This window comes from Anguilla rostrata, chromosome 4 (genome assembly GCF_018555375.3).
Source record: "Anguilla rostrata isolate EN2019 chromosome 4, ASM1855537v3, whole genome shotgun sequence".
In the NCBI taxonomy this organism is placed as follows: Eukaryota; Metazoa; Chordata; class Actinopteri; order Anguilliformes; family Anguillidae; genus Anguilla; species Anguilla rostrata.
This window is the reverse complement of record NC_057936.1, coordinates 20,797,980-20,818,852: the sequence shown is the minus strand read 5'-3', so window position 1 is coordinate 20,818,852 and position 20,873 is coordinate 20,797,980. Positions and strand designations below refer to the sequence as shown.

At 43.9% G+C, this 20,873-nt stretch overlaps 2 protein-coding genes and 1 long non-coding RNA gene across 8 annotated transcripts in view; all 3 read right to left on the bottom strand.

The window, feature by feature from the left end:
• gfod1 (glucose-fructose oxidoreductase domain containing 1) overlaps positions 1–3,945 on the bottom strand; it is a 35,049-nt gene extending 31,104 nt beyond the window's left edge. Inside the window, exon 1 of the mRNA XM_064331284.1 lies at positions 3,159–3,945. Within this exon, the coding sequence (XP_064187354.1) occupies positions 3,159–3,411 (253 nt within the window). The 5' untranslated portion in view covers positions 3,412–3,945. The remainder of the gene's footprint in view (positions 1–3,158) is intronic.
• Positions 3,946–6,025: 2,080 nt separating this feature from the next.
• Positions 6,026–7,652, bottom strand: LOC135252786 (uncharacterized). The gene is made up of 2 exons (XR_010329471.1): positions 7,250–7,652; positions 6,026–6,703 (listed from the first exon to the last, which is right to left on the bottom strand). It is a non-coding gene; the product is annotated as an uncharacterized LOC135252786 (long non-coding RNA).
• Positions 7,653–10,575: 2,923 nt separating this feature from the next.
• The window catches only part of slc12a7b (solute carrier family 12 member 7b), a 68,198-nt gene continuing 57,900 nt past the window's right edge, over positions 10,576–20,873 (bottom strand). For 5 of the 6 annotated variants that reach the window (XM_064331278.1, XM_064331279.1, XM_064331280.1 and 2 more), the window contains exons 21-25: positions 20,714–20,821; positions 19,151–19,267; positions 18,366–18,535; positions 15,234–15,367; positions 10,576–14,537 (exon numbers count right to left, since the gene is read on the bottom strand). In XM_064331278.1, coding sequence (XP_064187348.1) covers positions 14,446–14,537; positions 15,234–15,367; positions 18,366–18,535; positions 19,151–19,267; positions 20,714–20,821 — 621 coding nt within the window. In that variant the 3' untranslated portion in view covers positions 10,576–14,445. The remainder of the gene's footprint in view (positions 14,538–15,233; positions 15,368–18,365; positions 18,536–19,150; positions 19,268–20,713; positions 20,822–20,873) is intronic. The other variant, XM_064331282.1, reaches the window with a different exon arrangement.

The following is a 20,873-nucleotide window of genomic DNA, read 5'->3' as shown; positions in this document are numbered from 1 at the left end:
GGAAATCTCCAGAGCCTTCTAAACGCACCAGATTCCACACACCATGTGGTGTTCACTATGGAGCCCAAGGGGGAGCACAAAAATAACTTGGGAGCAAAGACAGGTCCAAGTGCAACCTCCACAACCGCCATAACAATGTAAGAAAAGTTATATTTAAATTTTAACCAAAAAGAAATACGAAATACACCAGACCAATATATTGTGGATTTCTTTAGATAAAGTCCATGGCCAAAATATGATATAGCCTAAATATAGGCTAGGCTACAGTATAAAAAATAATACATATAATACCTGTATTTTTTTTTTTAAAGAAAACAGATAGGATCAAAATAATAAAAGGACTAATTTACGGTAAATAGCCTACTTCTGACAAATTTATATATTTCACTTTTCGTCTAGCAAGTGTTACCTAATCAACACCAGAATAACTCCCAAGTGTAACCACAAACACAGGTGCTGCCGCTAAGTTGTTCAGAGAAATATCAGCTTCCATCAATTTGCACTGAAAAATGGACGTTTGGCATATTATGTCCCTAAAGAAACACCACACTGCCTCTAATTCACATCTGGTATCAAGTTTCTGCTTTCCATCACTCTCTTTCCTAATCAGGGGCAGCCTGTTTGCTTAGCACTGGGGACACAAGATTATCTAGGGCATGTGACCCAAAATCATTTCATATTATCATCTAAATCCATGTGGGGTCACCGTAGACATCGGATTGTTGCAAGCACAGGACGAACTGCACAGTTAGTGATCCATTGTGATGTCATAAAAGCGATTAATTGACACAACAGATGACATCGCGTGAGAGGAAGGAATGTGACATGGACAGAATGTCAAACACAAAAAAGTCTTTCCATGATCTTACTGACCAACACTAGAAAAAAAGAAGTAACTGATGCAGCATGTGACAGTGTGGGAACAATGCTGTCAATCACCATCTGGGCTTAATTAGTGGCAATTGTTGTAGACTCCTGGGGAGGGGCAATGTGATAACTGACTGACAAGAAGGCTCCATTGAGTGGTTTCAGTATGTAACCTTTTCATTATTACTAGGTTACACAGTGAACTACACTCCGCAGCTGTGAATCACATATCTGTGTACATATTACTTCTATTTTACAGATTATATTGTATACGGCTCATGATTGTAACACAGTACAGCATTGGAGTTAATAAAAATGCAAAACAGTCTAGTACTGGGTAATATCTTCTTGTGGGCTGCAGAGATGGAGTGGATTTTCCTCTGGTCCCTTCTCACCAGTCAAAATGTCAGAGAAGTGGTGGTGTACTGACTGAAGCATGCTCTGTGTATGTGACAGTCATTAAACCAGGGTTGACAGAGCTTCCCGTTGTCTTGTCCAATCACAGCATAGATTATACTGGTCACTACACGTCTCAGCTCAGGTGGAAAACTGTTATTATGTTTCTTTGGGTGACATTTCTTATGCAGTTTCCCCTCTATCCTGAGCTTGGCAGCAGATTCACCCAGGGGCTCTGTCGGTATTCCAGAAGGGGAAGAGCAGGGCAATGGTGGGGGGAGGAGGAAGGATGGGGGTGAACAGGAGCTGGTGGAGCCGCTGTTTAACTCAGAAAGCGCTGAAAACGAGTACAGGCAGTCAAGCACCTTTCAACTGCCACAGGACAAATCAGGGTAATCATCTCCCTTGCTGCTGCCTTCTGGATTGCTTTAATTCACAAGGCTGTCCTTCCCATTTTGCGGGTCCAGGCACACAAGGAAACCACAGGCTGGCTATCTGTAATGATCCAGCCAACAGAGGCCCAACACTACCGGCCCAGTCTCCCTATGCATTTCCCCACAGCTGATTGGCACTGGGTATTTTTGGTCTCTGACATGAGCACCAGTGAGGAGATGAAAAGAGCTGATGTGCTGTTTCTCCCCCCCGCTGCCACCAGACACCTGGCTGTGTCAGTCTGTCCACTGATCCAAGCCACAGACAAACAGCCAAGGGAAAAAATCGGGCCAGTTAAGACACAGGACCACCACAATAGTGAACTGAATCACATGCCACGAAGTGCAGCACCGGCTTCCCCAGAACTGTCACTGTATTGCCCAGTATTTCAGATTCATAAGGACACTTAGGCGAAGATAAACTGTCATAAAATATTAGATTTACTGCATACTGTTAAATAACCACAACCATGTCACCAGATGTTATGATGGATGATGGATAGTACAACCCCGGAGTCATACTGGTGATGTATCAAGGCTTGTGTTTTTTTTCATTTTTCCCCAACTGGGCGAAAGGGTTAAGAACATGTTGGCAAGTCTGTATCTTGACTGTCAGTAACTTCTTGTTCTTGTACTCTATTATGGAAAATAGGGATGCGTCTTAATCCATATACTCACCATACACCAACTCAACAGCATGTCACCTAACTGTGGACAACGAGTGTAGCGCTGATAATCTATTGTTTAAAAAAATACACTATTTGTACAGCATTTCAACAAATTAACTGTGATCTGTTATTTGGCCTAATAGGCCAGGTCTTGAACAAAGGGAAAGCCAGGATACACTAAGTGAATAGTGCTACGTTAATTAAATAATCAAAATAATCAGAATGCTATCCAGACTATAATATCTAACATTCACCTGTACCGTTCCGTCGGCTACGGTCAGTAACACCGGCATTCAATGGACACAGACTGCCACACCTGCTTTGTGGAAAGCCTGGCGAGACATAATTTACATACTACCCTTATCCAAATAAACGATCCATGAGATCGGTGCGGCGGTACACAGAACGATACTCACTACATTAAGTGAATAACTACAGCGCGGGGGGGGTCGACCAGCACCCAACAAGCTAGCTGACGTTAGCCACATTCGCTACTACTCATGCAGGGTACCAATGACTGCGCCGTTCAAATAGCATCGGCGGGTGCCTTATAATTTTACTGGCTTTGACTCACTGTGTCCAGCTCTCCTGCAGCTGCAGCTCTGAAATACCCCATTAACCGTCTGTACATTGAGTAGAAGCCCAGCGGATTCTGAATGATACGCCATGCATCACACGTGGTACCTTCATGATTTCAAGGAAGTGCCTATTTTTAACATACAGTATTTCACTGCATAGGACTAAACGCAGGGTTAAAACCATTTAGCGTATATAGAGTTCAGCTGTTAAAACTCACCCAACGTTTTTACAGCAATCTGCCTCGTGAGAGGGGGAGGTAGGTTAATGCAGACCAAATCCACATCCTGGTGCAACAAGACATCGTCGATCCTGTTGGTATAAAACGGCACGTTCATTTCCTTCGCCAACTCCTCGGCTTCTTCTTGAGTGCGTCCCCAAAGAGCCTTCACTGCGAACCCCTCGTTCTTCAAGAGAGGGATGATCACCCTCGCGGTCAAGCTGGTACCAAATACCCCGACCCCGGGAAGCATGACTCGCGTTCGCCGTTTTCTACTGCTCGCTACTGGGCTTCTTCGATACCATCGTAGACTCACAGCACAGCAACGCGGCAGGACCGGAGAGAAAAATAGCTAATTGATAACATCAGGTTAGCCATCCACCTGCACAAATTGACCCAAGACCTCGCATTTTCGCATCGGTTCAGTTCTCCGGCGTAGAGTTGCACTGATACTGGTTAGATTTAATTCAACATCCTCCCACAAGAATCAGGTTGCAAAAACATTCTTAACCGTCCCTGTCTGGCTTCTAGCGTGCACTCGTCTTTCTGATGAAGGACATGTCACCTTCTCTTTTTCCTGCAACGCCCTCTTGAGATACTGAAAAGAGCAGGTTCAAATATTTTCCCTTCGGCAGAAGTGAACTACCGGAGAATGCGACTGTACTATCGCCCAAGGCTGGCCTATGAGAGGACTGCTAGTTAAAGGCGTGCTGCACTAACGTCCCATTATTATTATGCCGCTTGTTATTGATGTTGCAACCCAGTCTTGCACTGACTGTGCTGGATACTGGCTGGATACGTCAGTCTCCCCGTGTGCGCCCTCCCCGTTTTAACCCTTTGAATCCGAGGCTGAATTTTTGGTCTGACTGATGACTTCGTATGGGCGATATTAGATAAAGCATATTGATTCCGGCACATCACGGTGGGGTTTAGTTTAAACAAAACAACACAAATTGTGTTTCAAATGATATGTGAGTTGCATTTAAATGTGTTCTCATCATGCTGAAATATCAATAGAAATGTGATTATTATAACGAACAGCCTATCCTACTTCTATGTTAATCCGTAAACAGAAATGTTTTATTTATTACACTTGTCTATGTTGTATCTGTCTGGCTGTGTTATAATTGTGTTGTCAAAGTTACTATGTGGTAGCATCGATGTAATTATAAGTAGGCCATTTATGTAATATTTAATTATATTATCCAGGTACTGTGAATGTCACAGGGTCCTCGCCAAATCGACACTAGCCCCACATTATATCAGAAAGTGAAATATTAACCACAATATTGACATCCTTTTAGCAATATCACGAAAGATACCGTTTCCAGTGGTATGTTAGACCTTTCAGTCGATTTGTCAAGAATGACTTCAGTGTTCTGAAGTGTGGCCACAATATATTAGGAAGGCTTCAGTGCCAGTCGGGTAATTTTACACTTTTAATTGTACTGTTCACTTTACAGTTTAATGAAGCTGCGCGGAGAGCACTGAGCTCTACATTGCTCAAGCATCTGATCGATAAAACTGCACTGAGAGCGCGTGAGCAACGACATTGCAGCGCAAGCATCCTCTCAGAGCACTGTGCTCATCCTTTGTGCACATACTGAAATATGCCCCGTGACTCCACGGGGTGGGATTCTGACATGTGGTAGAACAGGTGGCATAAACACTGTAACTCGCTCAGGATAAGAGTTTAGGCTATGTGTCAAATAAATACCAACATTATTAATGCAATAAATAGCATTCATGCATATGGAATGCCGCTTTCTTGTTTAATTGGTTTCTCTAAACAAAGCATCATTATAAATATGTGTCAAGCCTGAAATACAACAATAGCTTTCTGTTTAATAACACCGATTAATAATTCCCCCATTACATACCATCGTCTGATGAAGCACTGGAATGTGTGATAGTGAGAGAGCATAGCCTATCTTTTCTTTATGATTGGGAGCTACTTTAAATTCTGAAGCACAGAACAACCCCGGAAGCGGAGTTTATTTGAATTCTAACGAGCAGGTTTTGCTGCAGGAGTTCATTGCTGCTGCAAGACAACACGCAGTGTGAGTGAGCGGTAACGTTACCTTATGTGGTTGTTTTCGGAAATTGTGGCTTCCGACGGAGGTCGGAGACGCGGAATTTGTTATAAATCCGCTGTTATGATTCAGATCCTTTCCCCCCACTTAATTAAATTTTATTTGTGCGTACAGCATTTCTAAATTGTAGCTGTGAAAGTTTTACGACATAAAATGCGCTGGAGCCAGATAATATATGCCATGGCAGATTATGTCCAGACCTGGGTCAAATACATATTTAAAGTATTTTAATTACCTTTAAATAGCCTACTTATTTAGAAATTATTTGAAATTCAGCATTTACAAATACTGAGTATTTAAATTACAAGATGTATTTGAAAATGCATTTAAGGAGCATTTGAATGTATTTGCAATTACATTCAAATGTCTTTAAAAAAAACATTTAAAATACTGAATTTGCTGAATACTGAAAATACTTTCATTACATTACATTTTACATTACAGGCATTTAGCAGACGCTCTTATCCAGAGCGACTTACACAACTTTTACATAGCTTTCACAACATAAGGCCAGTGGTGCAACATGTGCTATTGCACCAAGCTGTTGAAAGACTAGAAAAGCACTGGATATGCAAGAACCTATCAGCTCTGAAAGTTGAGCATTTTGTCTAATTGGAGGGCAGTATTTTGATGAGAATGCAATATTTTGATGTCAAGTGACTGCGGACGGCCCCAGTCCAATTGTACCAATTTCCATTGTTAATTGGTAGTGAATATGCACAGCTGAATTCTAATTTATCAGTGTCAAACCTTACAAAATGTAAAATATGTCTGTTGTTAGTATGATTACGGATTTTATTTAATATATTGAAGGTTTCACTCACAAATCATTTTTTTTGTTAGTTTGATCACAGAGCCATTTTCTTGGAGCTCATGGATCCACTACAATAAAGTGGATCAGCTGCAAATTAATGTAAAAATAAATAAAACAATAAGACAAAAATTCAGGATTGAAATTATTAATATGTACAATCGCAAAGGAAGCCCTTAGCAGTCTCTTACCTCCATTTTTCATCATGTGATTGACACAACACAATATAATATCCAAGTGATTTAGAATAGCAAAACCAAATTATGATGCTATAACCACAACACAATGCAAAGAGTACATGTACAGGTGACAGGTGATGTTTAGAAACGGTTACCAGTCTCTTTTATATAAAAATTCAGTTGTACACAGATTGAAAACCAAAACTGTACTTTGCCCTGGGTCAATGTCAGACTGCAAATCGATGCATCTGAGCCAAAGTTCATCTCAGTTCCATGGGGGACGACCTGGGTGCACAATGAGATGAGACATGGGAGCGCGTTGAGTCTGACCCCTGCAGGGTGTGTGCAGCAGCGGGCACCGACTTTCTGCAAGTGCTCCTCTTCCACCAGGTGACCGTGAAAAAACAAGCCAACATCAGGGAGAGGAGAATCCACCGGATCACAGCCCACACTCCAGCAACACTGAGGACAGGAAGGTATGTTTCTTAGTACTCTGAATCAGGTAACTGACATCTGGGTTACATATCGACTTGGTACATGCCTCCAGGTTTGTAAGTCTATGCAGCTGAAAGTTTACTGACACAACCTGGGTTATGTTCCTTTGCTCAGGGCAACAGTAGCCAGAGCCACCGACGATGCTGCGTCCCTACACAGTCATGTTTTCTAACTGAAGTGGAAGGTGTTTCCCTTCTTTGTGTTTCGCCCTCGATTGCTGCCACCGCCGTAGCTGTGGCAGAGGATCAGCTGGAGAACTTTTTCAGATTCCCTGCTATGACTCAGGAGCGTGGAAATACCAGACTCTCCAGAACCAGAACCAGTCTGTTCCTCTCCTTGAAAAGCCTGTCTGAGTCATAATTAGATCAGATGCTCGTGCTGTTTCTACCCCTGCCCTTGAGTCGTATCTTGCTCAGAGGGCATGTGACCGGCATGGGACCCGGTAAAACCCAGGGACGGATTCTTGGCTGAGATGGACTGCGGAGGCGCTGGGACGTGAGTGAGAGACACTACCTGGACTCAATGGTGACAGGCTTGGCTGGTGAAGTCTGCACCGCTGTATTTAAATAAAGCAATAAAGGCTGCATTAGGTGCCGTAAGCAAAACCTGTACTGCATTATATTTTTATATTTATCATTTAATCATTTATTATACAGATGGGTAATTTCTGAAGCAATTCAAGTTAGTACCACGCGTGAGAAAATAACAGCACGATCTCTGTCAAATATATCATTCCTTAGCACTTCCCCTCTGTGGGACATGTTGCGAAAGTCATGGTTTTTGTTCTATCTGCAACATATGTTATTTGTATACTATGGATAAACAGAGGTTTTCTTTAAAATATTTTCATGTTTTCATTAAAACAATTATAGATATTCACAACTGGAGATGTACTCTCTGTTTAAGATCTATACATCATTTAAATGAGTGGTTAGCTTTGTCTGTAGAACTCTCCTTCTCAAAGAAAGAATGAAGCATATTCCACTCACCTATGGAGACGTTGAGATACACTCTGTGGTTGTCATCCATAATGAGTTTGGATCTCTTTATTGCGCACTGATACCAGCCCGTGTCCTCTATCACGAGGGAGGCTATGGTGACATTGAAGACTCCCAGAGGCTTCTGATCCCTGATGGAGACCCTGCTGTCTGTAACAGAGCCGTCCGTGCTCGCCATTTTCACGCAGGCGCTTCGTAACCTACCTGCGCACCAGTACTTCACTCTGTCTCTGTGGTGCTTGTCATATCTGCATGGAATGGTCACTGTATGCCCCACCAACCCGGTCACCACATCTGGACCGTACACCTCCTTGCAGTGAGCACCTGGGGAGAGGGAGCACAGGATCCTGCCCTAATGAGGACCCGGATGGATCAAAGTAGTAGTCCGTGCGTGATAATGTAATTCCTCACAGGACCGTTATAGGGGGTGAACTTTAGTTCTTGTTTTTCTTCCAGAATATTTGCGGTCCTTCCTGCACCATCATAGTTCAGATGTAAAGGTGACTATGTTTTTCAAAGCAAGCACCAAAAAGACGACAACCTTGCCCCTCAATCAGTTAGCAAATACTTGTCTGTGTTATTGCAGCTCCAGATCAATCAAGACTTAATAGCACTTGGTAAATCATAAACTATCTGCTATATACCAGTTTTTCTTCATTGTTTTATCAAGTATAGGTGATACATTGCATTTAGACATGCATGTTAATATTTGACTGTTAGAAGTGTCTTATTGTACAAAGATTGTACAATAGATTGTTAAAGTTTTAAACTGACTCCTTGTGCTACCAGTTGGAACTGAATACGTGCATTACCTTTTCAGGAAGTTGAGCGCACGGACAGATTAGCAGTAAGCAAAAAGGATTATATTTACCTGTCAGAGTGAGTATCAATGCAAGGAATGTCCTCATCTTTGGGTTTACACAAGTAACATTAGCTTAACATCAGGAAAGTGTGAGAAATTCAGATTTACTAGAATAAACCACCATGAAAAATCCGCGAAGTGGTTTTTCCGTGAATCAGGAACCACAGTTAGAGACTTCTGACTGTTGTCAGGCAACAGCAGCAGTTCCTCTGATGGCTTCCTGTGTCACCACTTCTGTGATGGCTGGTCATAAATTGAATGGCAGGCCGAGGAATTACTGTATGTCCCTACTGCTGCAGTTAGTTATGAAAATAAGGGCAGTGGCTTTGATTAAAACCTAGCATCACTTCTTTCTTTGAATTCCAGTAGACAGCATAGTGCTGTGAAGAAAGAGCCCAGTTGAATGTCCTTTAATCCCTTCCAGTGGCACATCCTTGAGTCTTTTGGAAGCCCCCAGGGGAAACTCAAGACTTTCAGGTTTTAGCTGGGGCATTAATATAGCACTGAACGCTTACCTTTAGTAGTTCCTGACATTGAGAGGTCACCTGGAGCTTCCAAAATTAATCCCCAGAGTGCCCGAAAGCCTCGAGACACTCAATATATTGATTGGCAGGAGCACAAAAAACCCTGCTTCACCTGCTGAGGTCTCATGACTGGAATGATCCTTGGAGATCCAGTACAGAAGAAAGCTATTAACTGTAATGCTTCGCACAGGTGCTATATAAATAGTTGCATGGTTTTTTAAAGAAATGATATTTAAATATTATATACTCACCGGCCACTTCATTAGGTACACCTGTTCAACTGTTCGTTAACGCAAATATCTAATCAGCTAATCACGTGGCAGCAACTCAATGCATTTAGGCATGTAGACATGGTCAAGACTATCTGTTGAAGTTCAAACCAAGCATCAGAATGGGGAAGAAAGGTGATTTAAGTGACTTCGAACATGGCATGGTTGTTGGTGCCAGACGGGCTGGTTTGAGTATTTCAGAAACTGCTGGGATTTTCACGCACAACCATCTCTAGTGTTTACAGAGAACGGTCCGGAAAAGAGAAAATATCCAGTGAGCGGCAGTTCTCTGGGCAAAAATGCCTTGTTGATGGCAGAGGTCAGAGCAGAATTGCCAGACTGGTTCAAGCTGATAGAAAGGTAACAGTAACTCAAATAACCACTTATTACAACCAAGGTATGCAGAAGAGCATCTCTGAACGCACAGCACATGGAACCTTGAAGCAGACGGGCTACAGCAGCAGAGGACCGCACCCGGTACTAGCAAGTACCTAATAAAGTGGCCGGTGAGTGTATATTGCTTTCTCACCCATGTAAATACAGTATCAATAGTCATGTCATTAATGACACTTCGATATGGATCTTAAATATAAAGCCATTTGTATTTTCTTTCCACTCGTAACGCAAAGTGTATATTTTCAAAAGTGTCAGATGTCCCCCAGTGGACACATAGCAAAATGCAGAACAGATTAACAGAAATCTTCCTTGTGCATACTTCGAGTTTGCCCGCAAACATGACTGTAGTGACACTTTTCACTGGACGCCAAGTATTACATATATCTCATCCAACTAGATTTAAATTGACTTGTTCACTGCACATGTTATATATTGGAAATGTTAAATATTATTTAGTATATTAAAAATATCATTGAAGGAATGTGATGGACCAATCAAATTTGCTTCAAAAACTAGTAACAAAACAAATAGGGCTGCTATATGGACTGTTGATATTTCTGTGTGTGTGTTACACTTTCATTATGAGATCCCAGATAGACTAAATCAATTTAAGCCTAGATCATACAGCATTCTTTGATTGAACTAATTGGTAATACAATATTTAACAATATCGTCCTGCATTTATTTAGTGACGATTTGCACTTCAACAAAAATCCAACAAACCACAGAACGGGGTGCATGACAAGTTCATTGAGGTAGGCATCACAAAATAATAATGCAAAGCATTAAGTCTGATATATTTCAGCACTTTATTAATTACTCAGAGGCACAAATTTAATTTAAAGGGCTATCCTCCGCTACGTGCGCACCCACAAGTAACAAATGTCCTAAGAGTTTGAGATTTGTCCAATGAGCAGAAGATGTACATCCAGCGGATTAAACAAAAGACTGCATGCTCCAACCACTCTCCGCTGATCTCAATATGATACAAGACCTGTAAGAGAGGAGCCGCAAAGCTAGCTGTATAAACCAGCGTGCTGGATCAACCTCAAATGGAAGCCTTCTCTTCTACTTGAAGGTTTAAAAAAAACAAAAAACAAACAAAAAACTTAACCGTTTCAACATATAGACAAAAGGGATTGATGGTGCAGGTCTGAACCTCCATCAAACTCCCTTCCTAGCCACCATGAGGTAGATAATGCCATTTCATCTCACATCAATAGTGAGATTTACACAAGACCTCAATGAGCACTCTTCAGAAGTGGAGCCAATTTATTTACATATCTACTGCTATTTAGTTCAAATAACAAAGCTCCAGTTTTTTTCAGTTTTTATTGTATTTTTTAAACTTTTGTTGTGTTTTTAAACTTCATTTTGGATCTATAATGTGGATATTCATATCGCGGACAGAACCAAAAATATTTTTGGTGCCTAAAACCTCAAATACACATTTTCAAAGAATTTTAAATAATTTCAGCAACACATTTTATTCCTTTTCCTTCACACATCTCTCCTCTATGTCCTCGTCCGGAAGAGAAACAGTAGGCAACAAAAACCTTGCTCCTGTTACCCTGGTGATGGGATTTTTAAAATGAAAAAACACATAACATGACATCACAATTTCACTTTACCCCACCCCAACAAGTAACACAAAGTGGGGAAAAGCCAAGTAAAATATAACAGTTTAAGTACAGACACTACAACCACAATCAGACAAAATTTAGATACTCAAAAAATGCTGACATTGGATATTGATTGTCTTTGTCTATTCTAAAACAAGAACAAAACTCCTTCAAGATATTGTAGAAAAATACAATGTTGAACGTCTGGTTACAAAATACTACTGAGCTAAGAAATGATAAAAGAAACTGTGGAAATATATTTATTGTGCGTCAGGACTTGCTCTTTTTTCGGCCAAATTACACACCAGGACATCCAGGATAAATGTCTATGTAGCCAAAGGCCATTTGAGAAAGACCTGGCCTCTAATCCTATCCAATAAAAAAGCAGGAGTACCACATTTACCACTGATATGCTGTCACCTCTTCCCTCATTTCATTTAATATTTCAGCCAAATATTAACTTAACGTATTTACATGCACTTCAGTCATAAAACAAGTCTGTCCTGGAATAAGTAGTGTCAATTGCAATTCTCCATTAGTTTAAGGAAGCAAATTTCTATATGTTGTGTATTTTGGGTGGACCCAATCAGACAATAAAGATGGAATATTAAGCTCCCGGTGACATCACAAAAGTAAATTCTGACATCACAAAAAGCATACTTTCACAGTTACTTTTGATTATTTTTGGCACATATCTTCCTATATAAAGTGGGGGAAAATCATACAGATGATAAAACAACAATACAATCTAAAAAAAAAAAAAGAAATTACACAAAACATTTAATTAAGAGTGAACAGTTTTTTCCTCGACAAGATACAATATCCCCTTCATACGAAGCTGCAATGGGCCACACATTCGCACATCCTACCGTATCGTAAAGTCAGGTCAAATGTGCTACTCATACAATTAATAGGAAACATACTAATAACCATAAAAGAATAGAGATGAATCATTGTACTCTTCTGCTTGCTGGGTCAGGCTCAGGCCACACTTCTGGACGACCCACAGAAACCGAACATCATACAGTCTTGAAAAATGTTTTTGTCCAACAGTTCATTCCTCCGTAAAAAGTTCTCGTGATTTGTATTCGCGGGGGCAGACGCTCTCATTAATTAGCACAGTGTACTACCAGCTGTTAATATCGTCTCACACTGCCCCCTGCGATAGACTCATCATTGCAAGAATCAGACGAATAGCTTGAAATTAACAGTCAAAATCTGAGGCAGAAACGAAATCGTATCTAGGAACCAACCGTCCGTCAGCCCGCCGTAATGTCCGTGTGTAAACAAAAAGACATTCGCGCTGAATTTTCTACTGCAGCTCGGAAACTTAGCAGTCGCTTCAGGCGAACCGTAAGACCCGCGGTGCGCAGAGCGGCGTGGCTGGCGTGAATGAGACAGAACAGACGTAGCTAAGCCCCGCGCAAACAGCTGACGGTCGCTTTCCACTTCTCGGCAGCGTAGGGCCAGAGGACTCCAGGTAGCCAACACTGATGGACAGAAAATATTTGAAACGTGCCTGTACAATGGCGGCAGTTGAAGACATTTTCTAAGCTGTGAGTACTGCAAAAGCAAGGAACAAATACGCAATTCCAAGGGCAGAACTGTGAAAGAACAAATTTTCCACGCAACAAGATTACATTTACTCTGACCCACTGGACAGTTACTGGCCTTGAATAATGAATCGCCCAGAAGAATGGGCTGCTAACAACATGAGCACACACACAGCAGTCTAAAATGACAACGCAAACACACACCTCTAGCCTTCAAACTCACAATCCTACATCCAATCATACACTGATACATTTTCTTCGTATTGAAAACATTTAATAAAGCCCGACATTACAGCACTGACTATGGCTATTTTCCTAATGCTACACTGGTCTGTGGTACTTTGACCATAACCACAGGGCTGAACTAACAGCTCATGCTCGAGAAACCCAGCCAGGAGGCATATTGCACGTCCAAGTCCTCTTTTCAGTCCCTCACTGAACAACCCCAAGCCCAGGTGACACGCGGAACCCTACAATAATACAGTCAAGGACACTAAAAATAAATACCTTTAAACAGATGACCCAGCTTTCCTTTATTTTTTTTTCCCTTCTTTGATATGTACTTAATGAAAGTTCTGGGACTTTTCTCCTCTGCCATAGGTCAGTAATATGCCGTAGTGAAATGAGCAACTGAATTAGAGTATATGATGAAGCTCCTCAGAGCACTCATGACAGCCTCGAGAGGACTTATGGTCCTGACAGATACATGAGGAATCCGGATTATGCAAGAACCAAACATAACTGCTGCATCTCTCTCCAGCGAGGCTCTCACGATCACAATAGCTTTGTCTTTCGCCTACACCAGAACTATCAAAGTCTTCAGATTGGCGTAAGAAACCACAGATATACGTAGTTCTAAGATTGTTAAGAAAAGTAAAAGCGTGTAACTTTCTTGTTTTGTCACTGGTTTTACAGAAATGGAAAAATAACTGCTGTAACAGGATTCACCTTTCATGAGTGAGACCGGGTAGGGGTGTGGACTGATCTACAACCAATTCACGAGCTGAGGGAGCTAATCAGGGAATGAGATGGTCGCTTGCCTTTCATGGCCAGTCTTTCCTGTATTACTTCATTAAAACAACCGAACAACCAAAGAACAAAACATTAAAACGAGGCGTTTGCCCTGCTGTCCTCTGCTGAATTTACACTTAGTCAACGTCCGACATCTAAACGAACGGAACACTGAAGAGAAGACGAACGAACACAAAAACAGGACACAGGTACACACTGAAATTAAAGTGTCTGCATGCTCTATCCTCCGGGCTGCCTGATGACAGCGCTTCGGCGGCAGTGCTGTGAGCTTCACGGGCCCAGCCTCGGCCGGGTCCTCGGTGGCCGTGAGACTGCCGTCCCGAAAAACAGCTGTGACCCTGGACAGCCGATCCACCCGTACCCCCCCGCCCCCCCCCCCCCCTTCCCCACGCGAGTCTCCTGGGATCCCTGGCGTTGGCGAGCGCTCGCGCGGGTGCGGCGGCGGCGGTGGCGTTACGAGTAGATGGTGATGACCTCCCTGCCCCCGCCGCGAACCAGCAGCACCCGGTTCAGCCCTTCCATCAGAACCTCCAGGAACTCCATGTCTGAGTGCGGCAGTGAAGGAGGGAGAACACACATACATATATAACTAAAGTGTCTCATATATGCTCAGGACATTGTGCGGATATTAGCTTTTAGCTGCTCTGCTCAACCTAGCAGTACCTTCTTCCATGGGTTTTATTGGTGTGCAGCCATGTATAGTCTGGCCTCCGTTCCTTGTCACATTGCATTCTTTCTATCCAGGCACAAAAGTACATATATGGCCACCCATGATAGTGGGGTTCCCTGGCATCCAGTTAGACCCCTAATGCTAGGCAGAACAACCATATTTTAACAAACGGGCCGATTCTCATGTATAATATTATTCTCGCCCCACCTCATTGTTATAAAAATATGGGTTCTTGATTGGCTCCTTTAATTGCCAATAACATATACATCCTATTGTTATAGTAATTGGTTTGGGGGGAAAATATCAGCCAAGTCATTTAAGGTTTGACATTAACAATAAAACTATGATGGGAATGCTTTTAAAAATATTCAGCTTGCAAACACGTGATCTCAATATGAAAGTAATGGAAGGCTAGCGAACTATAAATGTAGCCACTGAAAGAAATTACCTGTATTGCAAATGTTATAGTTGGCTAACTACCAGGCCAGGTTATGTCAGCCAGTCAGAGGCTAGCTACAAAAAAGTTAATACAGATACACAGTTAATTATACAGTAGTGTGTGAAAGGATACAGTTCTCGTCGCCGCCCTTGTGCTTGGGCGGTCCTGGCATGTTGAGCAGGACCAGGTGAGCTTCCTGTGACTTGTTGACCACCGCCTCGTTCAGCCGGACCGCGGTGTGCATCCGCCGCACGTTCGACTGGTTTCTGCGACAGAGAGCGGCGGCGAGGAGCAGCGTCAGAGGAGCCCGGCTGAACCCGCCCTGTCTGCCACGCCCACCCGAGCTTCACTGTGGTGGTGATGGCGGGGTTAGAACAGTGAGACCTGGCACAGGGGCACGCGGTTTTTGGGCTAGCTCTTGGTCACAGAAGAGTGCCCCCTGCTGTCCCGGCGTGTCCCTGCAAGGCCACTGTTCCTTTCCGCCCCCACCAGCAACACGGCTCTCCCCTTCACCAAGACTGGTGAACTAGCCCCACCGAAGAACAACTGGCTTTGTCACTGCACAATGGTTTACAGCACAGGCTCCAAAACACGATGATGTTTATTCAGATTCTGCAGAGAAAGTAGAACTTTAACCAAACTAATAAATAATGACTGTTGCAGCTCAGTGCTGTGAACAATTAGTACAATGACAAGAAAAATGAAGGCTGACATGTGAAGGCCACCTTCCTCTGCAAAGGAGGCCCAGGTGACGCATTATGACACGCTATGACACGTTATGACGCATTATGATGCGCTATGGCGCATTATGACGCATTATGACAGCGAGGCTCTGGGCTCGGCAGCTCGAAGCGCAGCTCTTCTGAGCGCAAAGCAGGGGGTCAAATGTTACTGTTATGCAGCGTTGCGGTTATTCCTGTTAATGGGTCAGTCATGTGCCATGCTCCGTCAAAGCCGCCTCGGAGTTAAAACAGGAAGAGAGCTTCTGTTTGGTAAGACATAGGCAGGCAAAGCTTGGACAGAGATGCTCGTCTTTCATGAAAATATAAAGCTGTGGTTCTATTATCAACAGTTCAGTGATTTCTTAAGTAGTTCAATGACCCTTAATTGTGTAATTGGAGATGTCAGTTGAATTGAGACCTGCAATCTAAAATGGATACAACGAGGGATTTGTGTGTCAAGGGTAATTTCATAGCAGACACGAACAGTAACATTGTATGGATATTAAAATTCATTCAAAATGAGGAATGAATTGTTCGTTTGGAGGGTGAGATGTTCATCACTGTTTACAGAATTAGAACATGTAAAACCAGAGCCTATTAAAAACTTGCGCTTTCCATCCATGTGTGGTGTATGGCCAAGTCTTCTGGCTGAAATAATTAATGGAGCGTCAACTACGGGAACACTGTTTGAATCCCAGCATCCGATCCTTTACAACAATGTTTCAACCGAGAGGGAGAATTACAAGTGAGTGACGAGCACCATGCACATGAGCGAAGAGTCCTGATGAGTATGTCCATGCTACGCAGCATCTGTGTACCGCTTCATGGACAAACCTCATGACCTCTCTATGGAAAGTGCAAGTTATTCTGCTTCACACGTGCTAAATAAATGATGACATCACATGCAGGTAAAATTAGAAGGCTCCTTCCAGCTCGCGGGACACACTGTAACTAGGGGGTGGAGGGTGGGGGGTGGGGGTGGGGCGGGTGCGAGAATCCGGGGTATTCCCGCGTCCCCCTTCACTCTTTCCCGACCCGCCACCCGCCTAGCACACGGTGCCCCAGCAAGCTGAAGGATCTGTGGGATGAGACACGGTACGGGACTCTACCATCACACGCACAGCCTAGGGCAAAGAGAAATGTGACTTACAGACTCTCCCACTCTCTAGAAGGAGGAAAACAGGACAAGACAAAACGACAAGAACAGGCTTAGACGCTTTCTCAAAACTGCCAAAGCTTCTCATCAACACATGCAAAACACTCCACAACAGCTCGTCGCTGATCTTCCCTAATCACGGAATTATGCTATTGCTGCTTTATTTGTATTGGTCAGTATGGCCACAGTGCCAAACCAGCTACTGTTCTTTTCCACCTTCTACACCCTTTGAGTTTTTCCCTCTGTCATGTGCGAAGTTAAATAAGAGAGCCTGTTTCGTACAGTGTTCACTCACTGCACAGGGAGACCGTAACAGCAGCACAGTAAACACAGACTAAGGCATAGCAGAGTCAATCTGTAGTTGGTCTGTAAGTCCATGCAGTAAAATTCAGATGTGGAATTAGTCAAACGCATCGCACTGTGACAGCACGGCTGAACATACCCACATGTAACAGTGTTAATACAGCCTCCAACGCTCTGGCAGCCATGTACAACAGGCTTGTGCATGGTTTCTTTGCATGCAACCTCTTAGACACATTTGCACCGTTTTGAAGAGCCTAATTGCATCACGTTCCTTGCAGTCTTATTTTCATGTGTTATGCAGGTTTGAATAGCATTATTTTAAATCATTCATTAGAAGGGCCATTTTATGGTTATGCAAAAACAATGTGGGGGTCTGGGTAGGGGTCACATGATCGTTGCAGAGGAGGATGCACAGGATGCCGTGCACCTCTCTGGATTCGTAATTGCGCGACAAGCTGCACTGGCGTCTCACAAGCAATGACTGGCTGTTCAGTGAATAGAGGCGGGGCTTCTCGTAAAAATGACTTGTAAGCACAGCCAGTGCGCACAAACGATGCGGAACCATAATTTCCCAGCCCGTTCGACCGTGTTGGACACACCGGAACCACACTGTTTTCACAAAACCGTAAAATGGCCTGAAGAAGAAAGGAACCTTACATCTCTCCATACATCTCAAACCAGGCCTTTTCAGATCAAAGTGGCTTGCCTCCCAGAACTTACAGGAGATACGAAGCGTCTTGTACTGAAAACTACTGCAGAACAGTGCAAATATCTACGGCAGGGCCCATGCAATTCCATACATGTGCACCAAACAAGTGACCGTTTTCACTGCATGTCCTCTCATCACATTCTCTGGGGACGATAATCAACACAGCAAAATGTCCAGTGTTAAATAAACTGCTACAGAGTACATACGGTCCCTATTGGACTCATTCGTACTGTTAGAGTTCAATTAACACTGGGCATTTTGCTGCGTGAGACTCTACAGTTTCTTTGGTAGTCTATGGTAGTCTTTGGTAGCCGCTTCCTCTGTGGTCTGGAGACTGGGCCCGGGCCTGGGCGGAGAGCCTGGGGAAGACTTACGGCTTCATGTTGAAGATGTCACGCACGGCCATGTTGGGGTCGCGGTTGCGGTTCCTCTCGGTGATCAGCTTCTCCTTGGTCCACGTCATGTGGACCCGGTCCGGGGTGGCGTCGCCCTTGTCGTTGAGGGCCGCGTGGGATGCCGTGTTCCTGTCGTGGACCAGCTGGGCCTGGCGGGTGACAGAGGTCACAGTGAGATCACGGGGGGATAGGTGGGCGTAGTCACAGTACCAGGTGAAGCATACAAAAATCACACATTCAGATGAAATGGACGATGTTTCAATGTTTCACAACATGCAAAGTAGACACTAATTATACACCTACTATTATGATTAATGATACTAATGAAATTATTTATAAGGCAAGCACCGAAGCACCAAGAAACAGAGAAAGGTAAGTCCCCAACCAAGAAGCAGACTCCCACAGGAGGAGCACTTATTCCAGAAGCCCATCAGTGACACATGCAGAATGAAGTGACCGTACTGGAGTGGTGGGGTCATGACAACCGCAGGCCCACAACGCTTCTATCACGGAGAAGATAAACTGAGGAGTCCACTTCTCCTCAGTAAATTTGATCAGACTTTCTCTTGTGAAATAATTTTAAGAGGTGGACAGATGTCCTCTCATGTTCCTATCAATGTGGGCCTGGGTAACTGTGGCTCTCTAAGTGTCATACAGGGTTTTGGGGGTTTGGGGAGGGGGCGGTCGCCAGCGGGGATGGCGGTGGTCTCGAAGGGACAGTTGCCGGGGAGGGCGGGGGGGGTGATTGGGGGGGACTGTGCTACCTCGTCCTGCTTGCCATCGTCCGGCTGGACGCCTTGCTGACTGTTGCCCGGGGCGTTGGCTCCGCCCTGGTTCTTCCGGCGGATGGAGCTGCGGGACTCGTCGGTGATGCTCTGAATCTGAGCCGCGCGCGGCCGGTGGTCAGCGGCGAGACAGGAGAGGCCACACGTCACACAGCGGCAGCACCGGACGCACCCTGACACTCACCAGCCAGCTCAAATCCCCTCTCTGAGAAGACTCCTTGTGGAATCTGCTCGGCTGTTCCACACAAAATAACTAAATTGTCTCGTTTACAGTTTGGACCAGTGGTTGCCAACCCTGTTCCTGGAGATCTACAGTCCTGTTATTTTTAATTTCAACCCTAATTTGGCACACCCGACTACTAATAAGCAGCTCCATGAGATCTCCAGTTGTTGAGCGAAACCCTACATGGAAGTAGAACTCCAGGAACAGGGTTAGGAAGCACTACATTGGACACTTTGTGGTCATTAGCTTTTAGCTGGTCTGCTCAACCTAGCAATACAATTTTTCCATGGGTTTTATGGTTTGCCGGACTAAGGAGGTGTAATGAGTCTAAGCACACATGTTGGCAGACCGCATTTCAGTTGGGATTGCGGTACCTCTGTTGGCTCTAGCATGATATTTCAGCTGTGTAAAAGATGTCGACAATAAAGACAGAATGTAGGGGAACACAGACAGGGCTTTACTGTGCTTGGCTTTTGGACTTAATCCTAAAAGATTCTAGGATCCCCTTTCAGAGTATATCCAAAAAAGAGAAAAGAATAAGGGCGTGTGTCCCCCAAGTCACTCAATTCTGAACGCCTGTGTTTTTCTAAATTCAGCAATCCAAGCGCACAAATGCGAGTGCAGGCCAACAACGTCACATTCAGGTCAGTGTTCATGCTGAATCTGACATTAGGCAAAAAAGAGAACATTCTAATAATGTCTTCACTGTACATCCAGAGGCTGAGGAGGGCATGCTACTGCAAAACAGCAATCGATAGCGTAGCTGGTCACACACAGCAGCCATGACACAAATATCATGGGTTCCCTAACCTAACCCAACTGGTCATCTCCACATTCCTGACATCCAAATTCTGTCCCTGCAACAACTGAAGCTCCAGTTTTGCATGATTAGTTCTGCATGCTCACAGACAATTGTCCTTGAGCACCCTTCTTCATGAATGTCCAGAAATGGGAAAATACCAATGAGAAACTCCTGTTGTTAAAACCTACCTGCTTGAATGAGGAATTACAGAAGTCAGAAGGAATATGAAGCTGACCATTTGGTTGCCTTTGAAAATCTGCGATGACGCAATCCAATTCAACTCCAGGTCCTGTGGGCCACAGTGTCCTCCAGGTATTTGCTCCAGCTGTGCACTACACCACCTGATTTCACTAATGAGCTTACGAACCAAGAAGGTACTGAAATCATGTGGTTGGAGCAAATGCCAGCAGACACCGCGGCCCGCAGGACCTGGAGTTGAGTTGTGCTGCTCTTTATCGTAAAGGCCCTGCGCAAACTCTGCCCCGCAGACAGGGGGCGATGCGCAGCCACGGCTTACCTCTCTCTCCCGCTCTGTTCTGGACAGCTGCATCTGCTTCAGCATCTGAGAGCGCTGCTCCATCACCAGGGTCTTCTCATAGGTGAAGGCCGAGATGTCGCTGTCGTGCTGATTGGTGAGAGAACACACGTGGTCACCAAGAGGGTTCATCAGCTATACA